The following is a 13684-nucleotide window of genomic DNA, read 5'->3' as shown; positions in this document are numbered from 1 at the left end:
ATCCCAGCTCTCTCAGCCTGTCTTCACAGGAGAGGTGCTCCAGCCCTCTGATCTTCTTCGTGGCCTCCTCTGGACTCGCTCCAACAGGTCCATGTCCTTCTTATGGATGTTGCTATTTTTTTAGATAGAAATGAACATATATCATAGCAATTAGATATCTTCCACTGTAATTACAGACACTTAAAATTAGACATAACAGAACTAACTAATTAAATAGAATCAAAGAAGTGAGATGACATCTTTTAGTTGCAATTTAAAATATTTGTTTTAGTAGTTTGTTGACGGTTCTGCATTAGACAATATATATCTTGTTCATTAAGAAAAGCAATGAGATATTTTTCAGGAAATGTACTGAGAAATGTCTTTTTTACAGTTTGCAGATGGTGTGTACTTAGTCCTCCTAATGGGTCTCCTAGAAGGCTATTTTGTTCCCCTGCACTGCTTTTTCTTGACTCCTGATAGTTTTGAACAAAAGGTAATTAGATTGTATTTTTCTGTTAAAAACAAACAAATATATAAACATGTCTAGTTTTACAAGGATGACATAAATTTTTCCACATAAGTTTGATGTTAATAGTTGAAAGAAAGGACTGTACTGGTAACCATTTCCAAGTGTTTAAAAAATTTCGGTATTAATACTTATCTGGAATAAAACAGAAAATTATATTAATGATGGTGTGGTTAGCAAGTACTAACAGATTTTGGCAGCCACTGTGTGATGCTGTCATTGAACGAGACTTACTGTTCATTAAGTGCATATAGGGTTACATACAAGAATTGATGACAGAACTGATTTTTTTTTTTACATCCAAAATCCAAGACACATTTAGCGTTTGAAAAGTTTAATGGGTTTTGGAAGCATAAAGGCATATATGTACAATGTGTCAATTTGAGACCAACCATTACCTCAGTGTCTGTTGCTATCAAGGCAGTTCAGCTGTCTGTTCAAGACAAGAGCATTTCATGGTCCATCATGTTCCAATTTTTATACTTGAGGGAGGTGGGCTATTCTTAGTTGTAAGTAATTTTTCTATGGGTAATGTTAGTTTGTATGTTACCTTACAATTAATTTTATATTTCTGAAATCACCATCAGCCCAAAACACCAAAACAATGGATTGTCTGGATTCCATGGACCAAATCTTCTGTTGATAAATGGAGCCCTGACTGTTTTTCCTTCTGCACCTTTAAATAGATCTTGTTTTGAACATTTGTACTATAAAATATAAAATTCACAATAGTGACTACCTTCATTATATTACTAGGTCCTCAATGTATCCTTTGCATTTGAGCTAATGCAAGATGGTGGATTGGAAAAACCAAAACCAAGACCAGAAGGTATCTATTCTACCTTTTTTGTATCTCCTTAAAAATTTGCATTGGATCCAGATCCTACAGGGTTATGGGATGGCTAAGTGAAGGTTAAAACACTAATCAAAGAGCAAAAGGCAAGATATATTTTGAGCTGCTCGAGTAACTCTGTTTTTAAATGGCTGATAGATACACTTCTCCAAATTTTGCAGAAGTTCCTTTCTTCAGTGGCCTGGGTAAAATTTGTATGACCACATATATGCAGTAATATTCAAATATTCACTGAAAAGAAAAGAATACAGGTGTGAATGGTGTCACTGTCAGATATGAATTGCTCCAATTGCTTCATTTTCCCCCATACCATATCTTCATACTAAACCTCAAGTATTCCAACGTAATTTACAAGATTTTCACAAAAGAGGGAGATGTGGAAGAAGTTGTTCACATATCTGCCTTTGAATGCAGAACCTAATCGTGCATATTTAAATTAGGTACAGAGTTGGAAACTGAAAGTAAAACATGTCTTCAGGGAGGATAAAGGTTTTGCTGCTGGCTTTAGCAGTACCAATGTTCCACTCCTCTTTGCTCATATAATTACAGTGTTTAAATCCAGTTTTTTGTTCTGGATATAGAGCCCTTGATTCACGATGTTGTTTGGTCTAGATATAGAGCCCTTGATTCACCATGGTGTTTATTCACCATGGTGTTTATTCGCCATATTCTTGTGGCTACTCCCATATGCAGTTACCACTTCTTACCATGTAGGAGCTGGACAGGCAGCTTCTGCTCCACTCTTCCTAACAGGGATGATAGCTGGGTTTCTGCTGGTTGTCCACCATAATAATCAATACATAAATGTGTGTTTTCAAGACCGGTTGCAGATTCACATTATATGGTGCTCACAGTCTTTTCCTGCCATAATACTGGATTGTCATTCCCCAAGGAGCTGATATGATCTGTTGCTTCTAATAGTAAGAACTCTCTGGAGATTCAGGCAAACGTTGCCGAATCAGGTTCTGCTCCGTTCTACTTATTTTCCATCCCTCCCAACTTCTGGGAGCAGCAGGCATATGCACACACACAAAATGATGCATCTCAGTGTCAAGCCTATGCTACCTGTGCATTAAATCTGGACCTACCCAGCCTATTTTTTTTACTTCTTTTGATTGTCTGAACTCTTATCCACAATCACGCTTAACTAAACAACTGGTGAGTGTATCACAAACCTTTATGTTTGAAATAGTCAAAAGAGAGAAGGGGGAAACAGTGGAATCTAGGGATCCAAGTAAAACAGAGAGTATCTGTGATCCCTTACTCCCCATGGAGGTTTAAAATTCTTATGGCATTTAATTTTTCAGGTATTTATTGCTCTAAGGGACAGCTAATTTTTCCAGTATAAATCAAGCCATAAGGATATTTCAGCATATATAAGACATTTCTTGTGCAATTATTGAAATGCTTAATATGAAACTTCCTGCCCAATGTGAATGGAAAAACACATCTGTTTTATGTGTTGTTACATTGGGCACAATGCCTGTACTTAAAATTTCCAGTGAGCAAAAGAGTATTGAAAAGGATCTTACCCTAAATGTGTACACTAAATTCTCTTTAAATTCCTACACTGTTTCTTTGAGGTTCTTGAGGAAAAAATATGCTGAAAAGTGCTTTAGAATATGAAAAACATATTTAGTGGAAAAAGAATGCAGTTAAATAAATGAGTATAAAACCCAATGATTTTTATGGGGTCAACAGTTTATTTGGGTTATTTGCAATATAATTGAAAAGGTATTAAAAAGCTTTCCGTGACCTTTTACTTTAAAAATGGCTGGAACATTAATCTACTGAGTCTATAACGAATTCACTTGCAGTCTGAGCTTTTTCAGATTAGTTCTTGAAATGTGTACATCAAAGCCAAACTCAAGTTTCTCTTTTTGAAACTTGCAACCAGTAAAATGTTGTACATGCCAGTCAAACACACGAAGCAATGGAAATAACTCATCTTTCTTTGGGAGCGTGCTTCTTTCTGTTTGGGCCTTTCTGTGCAATTCTGTTGTGGTGGTGGAGTCTCCTGGCATCTCTGCAAAGACCTAACAAAGTTATCTCCTTATTAATTTGGAGATGTATTAGGAAAAAAAGGTGTTATGCACCTTGCTCCTGGCCTGACAGACGAAACTTCCATGTTACATGCAAATGGTACTGCAGATTATAACAAGATGTTGTGGGAGCAATGTACCTTTCCTGTAGCTTTTGGCATTTCCTCTTCCTGTTATACCAAGCATTTTTGATCTGATTTTTTTGAGAGCCACAAAACCATCATGGATGTGGTTTCGTGGCCATGCATCAATCTAGGCTTGAGTATTTTCACCCTTTGTCCATGGATGTCAGTTTGAAACGTAGCCAATATCTTTGGCCCTTCAAAGTCTGCATACTTTGGGACACTGTGTGTGAGATTGATTGGATTAATTTCTCAAAGGATGAGCCCTTTACATTCCATGAGAAACAGCACTATAGATACATACAATAGCAAAACTCTCTAATGATTAAATACACCATTTACCAGGCTTACGTGGAAGTTTTGAAGGTAATGAGGAGTATCCACACCATCTGCTTTACACCTTCATAGCCAATTCCAAGACCAGAGTCAGGAATTTGAGTTCCTATATGGTCAACAGAAAGAGATAGGACAATTCTAATTCTACTCAGTTCTTTCTGAGGGCAGTTCTAAATCCCTGTTTGAGACGAAATGTTCCTTGAAGCGCTAGTGTAGACTGCTGCAGTAGTACTTGTCAGTTTGTTTTATAGATTTCTTGTGAAATAATATTGACTTTCTGAAGAACTTCTCTTTGAAACAGAAGGTATTCATTAGCTTTTTGTTTCACATAAATCCCTTACTTTAGATGTTGAGTTTCTGAGGACTGATTCAGCCGTGTATGTCAGCTAGCTCAAAGAATTTTCAGAAGTGTCTTCAAGGAGCACTTGTATACCTAGCTTCCTTAGATCCTTTGGAAAATTTAAACTTGCCTCTTGCTATCTTGCTGAAATTAGGCCTAATAAAGGATGTTGCAGCTCAGAATGTGCTAACTTCTACAGTTCTTACATAAGAGGAGAGTTCCATTCTTTCCTGCCTGATGATTTTTTCAAAATTGTTTCTTTTCAACCACAGCTGACTGAAGATTAAGTCATATAAATATATGTAATCCTGGACACAGTTTGTCTCACGGGTATCTAAACCTTGGTTGCATTTCAACATCAGTAGCATTAGCTATTTGTATCCCTAACTAAAAGTGGTTAAAACACCAATTTTTGAGTTGCCGGTTTGAAAATTGTGCTTTATTGATATTTCTGCTCTTTCTTACTATCTTTGTGATCCAGTGTTCATGGATATTGATCCAAGCAAAGGATGGGAGTAGAGAATAGGCACTTTTTTTTCTGAAAAATATTTTGAGCTAATGAAGTTACTAATTTGTTTTTCCTTGTCTTTTTTTCAGATATTGTAAATTGTGACTTGAAGTCTACACTGAGAGTACTGTACAATTTGTTTACCAAATACAGGAACGTGGAGTGAAGAACTGATTTGCGTTGTAAAGGAGTGTTAACAAAGAAAGCATTGTCCCTAGCATATCTTTCATCCATATTCCTCTGCATCTTTATCCTGAAAGGAACTAAACCATTTATCTGAAGAACTTTTAATTGATTATTCTTGCACTACTATTTTCATAGTAGATTTAAAACTATGTAACTTAAAAAGAAAAAAGGGTTGGAGGAAAATATTTGAGTATATTCTGGGAGTATTCATGTCTCAATAATATTGTCTTCGTGCTGTTTTTAGTAGGTCAAACAACAAATCAGTTTGGTAACTTTGCTTCAAATCAGCCTTTGAAGCCAATCATAGGAAGATTCTGTACTGAGTACTTTAATATTTTTTTACATATATCTTTTTTGAATCTGAGAAGGGAAAGAATATTTTCTATCTGTGATAAGACGGTTCCATTCTAATTGTGAGAAATTAGAATAGAATAGAGGGAAAAAGTTAAATACACTTGTTCACTTGACGGCTAAAAAGAAGAGACTTTACCTGATTAATATATATTTCCAGTGCTATTATTAGGTTTTAATTTTATGGGTACAAACTGAAGTGGCTAGTCATTCCTTCAGACTTATTATAATGTGATACTCTGCTTTAAATCTGTGTTATTGAGCATTCCACAGCAGCACACTTTGCAGCTTGTCACTTGGTTTTGTTCAAGGCAGAGATCTTTTTTGCAAAGAACACATTTCAGGAAGACACACCTGTATAATACAGTTTTTCTATAATATTTGTATTATTACATAATATTAGAAAGTAGAAGAATGTCTTGGTTTTGTTTTGGTAGTTTAATCACAGGATTATCAGGTTTAGATTTATTGCTAAATAGGATTTAGAATTGTCCTTTGGTTGATTTTATGATGAATGTATTTTGCTGCATAATGTCCAGCACACACACACACACACACAAAAAAAAAAAGATTAATTTTCTAGAAATATTCCCATAGTGTTTCAGATACAAAAGCACTGCTTTTTGGTCAAAATTGCTCCCACCTGCAAAGATTCCATTACACTGTAAAGTTCTTTGGTGATTTTACATGCCTATAAAGGTTTCTTTTATCTAATAATCACCAAGAATAAGCTGTTTTCTGTTTGGTTTTAGCCTTAACAAAGACACAAAGGAGAAACGGGAGTTGATTTTTTTTCCCTTCGACTGATACCAAGCACCAGTTATTTTTCCGTAAAGAAGCCGATAGAGGCTGCCTGAATCACTTTCTAAACAAAGTGTTCCATTGCAACCACAGGTTCTTGGAATCCTGGGTTACACAGTAAGGAAAAAAAATCCTTAAGCTGAAATTCCTAGACAACTGTTCAGAAATCTTTGGGCTGCTTAGTGCAGGAAGGAGACTTGTTAATAGTCATCCAGTTCTGGCAGAACTTGTTTCGGTAAAAGGAAAAGTGATCTGTTGACTCCTGAGTCAGTTCCTCGGAAGAAAGGCAGTGCTGGCAAGAACAGCCATTAACAGTTATATATTACTTATTATGTAAAGCATGACATATTTTTCAATTTTCCAGGGCTTTTTTTTTTTTTCTTTTATGTAGAGCTTTCCAGTACAACATTAGCAAAAAGGGAACTCAAGCAATTGCTTTCTATCTTTGATAAAAACCAACTGATGTTTTTTAATAAGGTGATACGGGCTTCTGCTGCAGGGCTACGAAATTATTCTTCTGAGAAGTAAATATCAACTTTTTCAAGGGAAAGTCAGTGTTCAGTTTAAAGGACAATGCCCGGATGTTCTATGAATTCAGAAATTGTTATCTGATTGTTATAAGCATTCTAAATATCTTTGTTAAAATATTTTCTTACCTCTGCATTTTTAACTGAGTTTCTGAAACTAGAGGTACAGAAAATAACAATTATTTGCCTTTTACAGAGAGAAATAACTGGACATTTTGACCTCAGTGAAAATGAACATGTTTTCATTACAGCTTTAATATCTGAGAAGCTAAGAAATAAGAATTAACCAAACATTTTCTGAGCAAACTGAGACAGAACTTCTCATGTACATACCACCAGCCATTTCAGTTTATTTTAATGTTTCACATGTAAGTTTTTTATTTACACACCTAGATTTTAGTAATTGTAGTAATTAATTTAAAAAGTATGTTTTTTCTGCAGATCATGCTCAGCTAAAACACTTTTACATATCAACAGTGACAAACCATTTTGATTGCCTTTGATTTCAGGAGTGCACTTTCTTTAAAGAAGGGATTTATGTATGTAAGGTGAACAGTGAAACTGGTTTTTTGCCTGGACTTGAAAATAAGTATTTCTTGTGCTATATTGGTATAACATTTTTGGATATTTTGAAGCTTATCAGACTCCATTTTCCATCCTTAAAAACATAATACTGAGACAGAAGGATGAAATCCTCATGCTGAAATGCAATTATGCAGAACCAGAGAAACATTTAAACAACGTCCAACCTTTACACAATTACCTATCCTATGGTAACAATTTATGTAAATTAAAATCCACTATATAATCGAGAGTGCCCTATGTAAATATAGATCCATATGATAGTTTTAACACATTCACACAAATAGTATATGCTGCCATGTAGGAGTGGGTCACTGCTTATATTTTTGACAGTGTAGATTTAAATAGCTATCAGATAAATATGAAATCTAATATACAGATTATATCTAATATTTATTGCTTTGATACAGAATATTATAGAAATATAGAATACTACTGTAGACAGTTTGCTCTTCAGCCATTGGTGTAGGTCAGCCCCTTCCTCCAGGGAAGGGAAGTGTTAAGTTAACTGGGCCGAATTCTGCCAACACCTTCATTGCTTTTATTCTTGATACACAGCAGTGTGTACTGATATACTGCTGGATGCAGAATTTTCCTCACTGTTTATATTAAGATAGAAGTTGCTTAAATTTTAGGTTGATCCAGAGTTTATTTATAATTACTTTAAATGATTAAATGGACCCAAGTCAATTGATTTAGCTCGTGTAAGACATGAGCAACCACCTGGAGAGGCCAGTTTCTCTGCTGGTCCCAGAGGGAGCCCCTATTCTCAAGGCTGCCATCTCAGCACTTTGGCTGGATTTCTAAAGCCAGGCAGTGTGAATCCAAGCCACTGCCTGAAGATCTCATGGTGGTATTTGGATCTCACCCACCAGACCAATGTGCTTGTCTGTTGTGCTCCATCACACGAAGGCCCACAGGAAGCTGAGTCCACCAAAACCTGGCAGAATATAAGCCTGCCTTGAGTAACAAACAGTAAACATTTCTGCTGCTGGGGCAGCATGAAACTGCTGTAAGAACAGCTTTCTGTGCTTCTCCGACTTCTAAATCGTTCATTGCATCCAGCAATATGGTATCCAGTTTTGTTCTGTGGTTAGACATAGCATCTTTTCCCATTGGTGGATCCTGACATGCTCTTCCAACCAAACAAAACTTACTTTTCTTTCAAAGAGGAGGTACAGATTTTTCATAGTGTGTCCATAAGATGTTGTCAAGACAATTACCTAAAATCCTAATATGTTGAAGACAGCTCCTTTCAGGTTTCTCTCCCAGCTGACTGACACTGAGTTGCTGTAAAGAACAGACCCTATAAAAAAGGTATTGAAGGAACTTTTGCATAATTTTACTCAAGACACAGTTATAAAGTCCAGAATTGGATTGCTCTGTATTTCTGATGGAGTACAGACATGCTCAGTTTCTCATTAAATGAGCTGACTGCAGAATATCTAGTTCTTTGCATTTCTTAGTCAGTAGGTATCTTCCTGTAACAGGGGGTAGCAGCCCTTGCAGCTACATAGCTCAGGAATTCAAATGGACCAGCAAGAGCTGGGCAAGGTCCTTATCTACTTCAGTTAATTGTGGACCAAGTTGCTGACTGGTGTATCCCGTGTAAACCAGTGGCATTAAATCAACAGAGCCTCTGTTTTACAGAAAGAAAAGAAGAAAAGTACTTGGAAATGGTTTACATTCAGGCAGACTGTTGATTGAGGTAAATGCCACTTGGATGACTTTTGTTCTTACTTCTTTTCTGCCAGTGTGTTTTTAAATTCATGTTTCAGATTAATTTAGCAGACACCTTACTGCAAGCGGCAGTGTTGTAAAGCAGAATGGCTTTTAGAAGTAATGGGGTTTATTTCATTAGAGAAAGATATATATGATATTTAATATACTAGATACCAGCTTTAGGTCTAGTTTTTGTTATTCTTGTCTTCCTATCGAAACAACCCTCATAAATGGCCAAGCACCCAAAGAGAAAACAGTGCCTTGAAGACCTCTTTCAAGATTATTTACACTGTTACCTAATAGACTTTTGTCCTTTTACTTTAAAAATTATTATGGGTTTTATCTTTATAGTCAAATGACAGACTGAAAGAATCCTTTGTAAAAAGTTACTATTAGTTTGAACTAAGGTATTTTATTTTGATTTATCACATGAAAAATTGAGATTGCATCATCAAAATTCTAAAAATAGGCATACCTCAGCATCCAAAGAGGTTTTGAGTCATTTAACATTTACAAGGGCTAATTTTGTGTATTTTGACAATATTTTGTGTGACTTTTTTTCTTCAATAGTGAGATTTTCTTTTTTGTCTAACAATTTAATACTATGTGCTCTGCAACAAGTCCTTGAAATATTTGGTTCTCAACTTCCAAATGAAACTAATTGAGAAAAAAGAATATTTGCAAAATTTGCTTAACATGTATCTGAAAAATAATTATTAGTTTAAATTAAGCTGCCTTGCTTTCAACTGCAGAGTTAGTGGCTTTCACAGAATATATATACTCTGTAAGTACAAGACACACTCTTTTGATGACTTTTTCCCTGTGCTTTTTCTGAAACCTTTGTTATGATCCACAATAAAATTTGCACCTGAAAATCAACACTGCATGTTGTCGTTGGGTCAAAGTATGAGATGTCCGACAAAAAATTAGGGAAGTTGTATGGTTTATGTTCTCAGAGCTTCCAGACCTCTCTGTGTATCTAACCCATTTCCAGTTAGCTCTTTATGGGTGTACAAGGTGTTTATTATTATGTTCTGTGGGGGCTGGTGACAGCTGGAAGTGGGTTGGCAAAAACAGTCATGTAAACATATGCTTGAAATGATTAACAGCAGCAGGTCAGGAAAATGCCGTCTTTGACTCAAAATAGCAAAGTATACCTTTGCTTTAACATTACTGTGCTGAAAACTTCAGTGGTGATACTGCAGCTGGGTATAATGCCATTTTCTGTGGAGTAATGTTGTTAATTTGAAATCTAACAAAACGTTAGTGGAACGTTAAGATGATTGAAATTAAATGTCCATTTCAGAAAATAACTGCATTTAGGAAGATTTTGAGATCTGTTTCTTTATAAACTTATTTTTGTTTTGACCCTTTAATGCAGGAGCTTCAATGCAGAACTTGGAACCAGTCCAAAATTTAGGCATCTGAAGTGCTACAGATCGACATTTTTAGCCCCTGAATTACTGGAATGAATCCAGAAGCAGGTGTTTGTTCTTTAGGTCTACTTGTAAAGCTGAAACCACCAAGCAGAGCTGCCTAATCAACAGGGAACACTAAAGACAGGGTGAGTTTTAATGACAGTCTTCAATCCCAGTCTGTTACTCAGGGCTGGAAAGAAGTACCTCTGTCTGCTTAGGATCCACATTCATAACCCCCACCATATGCCCTTACAGCTTTCTTTCTGAATTTCGTGGATTTTGTCCTGAAGAGCAAGTAGGCTTGCTCCTCCTCAAACATTGCAGTACAACAAAAAGGTCATGGTCTGGCTTCCTCAATTTTTTCATCACTATTCACACAGAAAGTAAAAGATCTGGGTTTAATGCCCTTCTGCACCTGTGGGAGTGACTTCTCTCCTTTTTAGAAACCTGCAGCATGAATTTAAGGTGATATGCTTTTTTTAGTGTTGTTGGAGGGGCACTGTTGCCACCTAAGCTGAAGTTGTAACTCTACGTATAAAGTAATTCCACATTAACTGAAAGAAAAATAGAGTAGAAGTGGGAGCATAGCTGGTCGTTAGGTGATTAAGCTGTTTAAAAGGTGGAAAGGGATTTGGGGGAAGAACCTGTCTTCTGGACCTCCTGTAAGGCCAGCTTCTATATTTTAGTCAATCAAAATTCCAAAACACATTTTGAAGAGAAAACAGAGTAACATCACCTCTATTTCAAGACGAAGTTCCAGCTGAACTTGGGTCACTGTCACTCCTCTCTCCCAGGACTCAAAACTGCCCCAAGAGAAGGTATTCCTACCCCACACAGCCTGCAGCCTGAGTTAGGTTTACATTTCCTCAGGCAGAGCAGATAATAGTTTCCTCCCCTGCTTCCTACCTGTTCTCTAGCCATTAGGTGAGCTCATGTGGGAAGGTGAGCACCATATGATCTGCAAGCTATGTTTTAGGAAAATTACAGACACCACAGCATTTTGTTTGTAAAGCCGGCTGAGGTTTGCTGGGACTTCTCTGAGCAAAAGTACTGGATTGAGTGCCACATCCCATTTCTGGATCCCAGCCAGATTACAGTTAGAACTACTCAGTCCCATTGAGACTGGGTCAGCCTTGAACATGTGCAGGCATAACATGCGAGGGACTTTACAACTGAAAATCAAGGGTGAAATTTAGATGGCTTCAGGGAGAGGTGGTGCAGCCTTGGTGCTTGCATTCCCTGCAAAGAGCAGAAAATCTGCCTGGGGCCGTATTCCTCACATGGGCTGGGGAGGGAAAACAGGAAGAGCATCTTCTTCTTCTGACATCTCCATGATGTGGCAGGCTGCACAGGCTGTTTTCTACTTGGCTCAGTTTAATTTTATTGGGAATAAGCCTGAAAACGTGTTTTAACTGTTCCTCCTTCTCCTGGATGTTTGCACTGTTCCAGTTAGGTGAAAATTAATACTAAACTAGCATGTTGAGGCTCTACAGTCTTCGGCTGTGACTAATCAGCACCTTCCACTTCTCAGGGCTTTTGATGCTGGGAGGAATGAATGGTGCTGACTGTAGTCATGTCTCTGAATGATTAGTCCATTGGATCACATGCCAAATTTATAACTGTTATATTAGATGAACAGATGAGGGCTATTAAATTACATGCAGAGGGGCTGAAGGGACATTGCCGTGATCAGAATTTCATATTTTATTTGGTTGGGTTTTTTTGTCATTGTTGGGTGGCAGTACTTAGGTGAGGGGGCAACCCCCTCAGGCAGTCTGAAAGTAGCAAAATGCTGAGGACTGTAGCCTCAATCCAGCAAAACACTGATTTAGCTTTAAATATGTGAGAAAAGTCCTTGTGGTTTCTTTAAATCTGTTTTACCTAGACATGGATAAATATTCGTATCACCGTGGGAAGCCTCAGTCACATTTACACTGAGGCCTGTGTTGTATTGTCTTCACATCCCAGCACAATCCTATATAATTACACCCACGAAATCATTACTTTTTAGGCCTGCTTTCCTCAGAGGATTCCTTATAGCTGCTTTGTAAAATACCTCACAAAATCCCTGCAGTTCTTGTCCTCTGTGGCATTCGTTACGAGTTTCACCTGGATGAAGCATTGCAAAACTGGGATGGTTTATATCTTCTCTTGTGAGGCCCTTGGAGATCAGACAGCTAAATCAACTGCAGAGCAGAAGAATTCTGGTGTCTGCTTTCAACCTTGCACTAAGTTTTAGGCAGATGTAGCTGAGGTGTGCTTATTATTGCTGTTTGGTTTATACCCATGCCTACAGGTTTTGTTGCACTAGCGCTTCCATGAATGCATGCTATGATACAGTCCTTGTCTTCCTCACGGTCCTTCAGTTCCTTTGCATGGAACTTCATGATAGTTATGGATTGGGAACAATAGTATGGACTAGGAACCAAGTTCCCCTTTCTGTACCCTATCTGTGCCTTTAAGTTGTGGTGTAAAACAAGGAGCTATGTAGTTACCAATGAGGCTGGTGTGGGTGCCAGTCCCCAGGGGCAAAGGGACCAAGGGAGTTACAAAGACTGTAGGCTTTAAAGATTTCCACACTTCCTGTGGTAAAGACGTAGGTGCTCAGCATCAGGGCACTAAGGCAAGTAGGTGTGGGCTTTTGTTAGGTGGCTGAGGGAGGAATTCTGCCTGTTGAAGTACTGCAGGGCCACCAGCTTGGGGGGAAATTGCCAGCATTACAAGTTACATGCATGTGATTTAGACTTTCCTCTATGTGACAGTAGCTTAAACGCTTTTATGTGCATATTGTTACAATGATAGAGTATTGAAGGTGTCAGTCCTGGATTTCTAAGCCTTCTGTACCTCCAGATCTTTCTGAACTGTTTGTAATGGCACTTGAATAGACAGAAAGGACATCATTAGGGCAGATCTCTATTCTTAATTGCATAAAAACCTTGTATATCCACTGTCTAAAACCAGTTCAAACAGTGTCATAACCTCCAGCTCCATTTTTTCTGTGTTATCAGGACAAATTAACCCATTAGCTGCACAGACTCTATTGTGAGTCAGAGGTATATGACTCATATGAATAGAGCACATTTCTCTATTCTGGTTTTAATTAACTTGGCCTCCACCCAAATCCTCCTTAGAAATGAAAGATACTAGATTAGCTAAAGTCTACAACATATTTTTATGGTTTGTGCTATACTTACATGTGTATTTTTATGAGATAATGCTACAAAAAAAAAGATTTCTATTAATGCTCTAGTTTAAAGGTAATCAACTGGACTGCCTTATTTGACAGGCTGTTAAAGTATCGTAGTTAATCTGGTTGGTTTGTTTGACTTGCAAATTATAAGAAGGAAAAAAAAGAAATGCCCAATTTTAATACATTGGGAAAATAGTC

General features: G+C 37.2%; 1 protein-coding gene across 2 annotated transcripts in view; it reads left to right on the top strand.

Moving 5' to 3' along the window:
* The window catches only part of PARVA (parvin alpha), a 67033-nt gene extending 57276 nt beyond the window's left edge, over nucleotides 1–9757 (top strand). For both annotated transcript variants that reach the window (XM_027699710.1, XM_027699717.1), the window contains exons 11-13: nucleotides 374–475; nucleotides 1265–1337; nucleotides 4799–9757. In XM_027699710.1, coding sequence (XP_027555511.1) covers nucleotides 374–475; nucleotides 1265–1337; nucleotides 4799–4875 — 252 coding nt within the window. In that variant the 3' untranslated portion in view covers nucleotides 4876–9757. The remainder of the gene's footprint in view (nucleotides 1–373; nucleotides 476–1264; nucleotides 1338–4798) is intronic.
* The last annotated feature ends 3927 nt before the right edge of the window (nucleotides 9758–13684 follow it).

Source organism: Neopelma chrysocephalum, unplaced genomic scaffold, assembly GCF_003984885.1.
Source record: "Neopelma chrysocephalum unplaced genomic scaffold, ASM398488v2 Primary Assembly neopelma1_24, whole genome shotgun sequence".
Classification (NCBI taxonomy): domain Eukaryota; kingdom Metazoa; phylum Chordata; class Aves; order Passeriformes; family Pipridae; genus Neopelma; species Neopelma chrysocephalum.
Note: the sequence above shows the minus strand (reverse complement) of the source record. Positions and strands in the feature narration are given on the sequence as shown.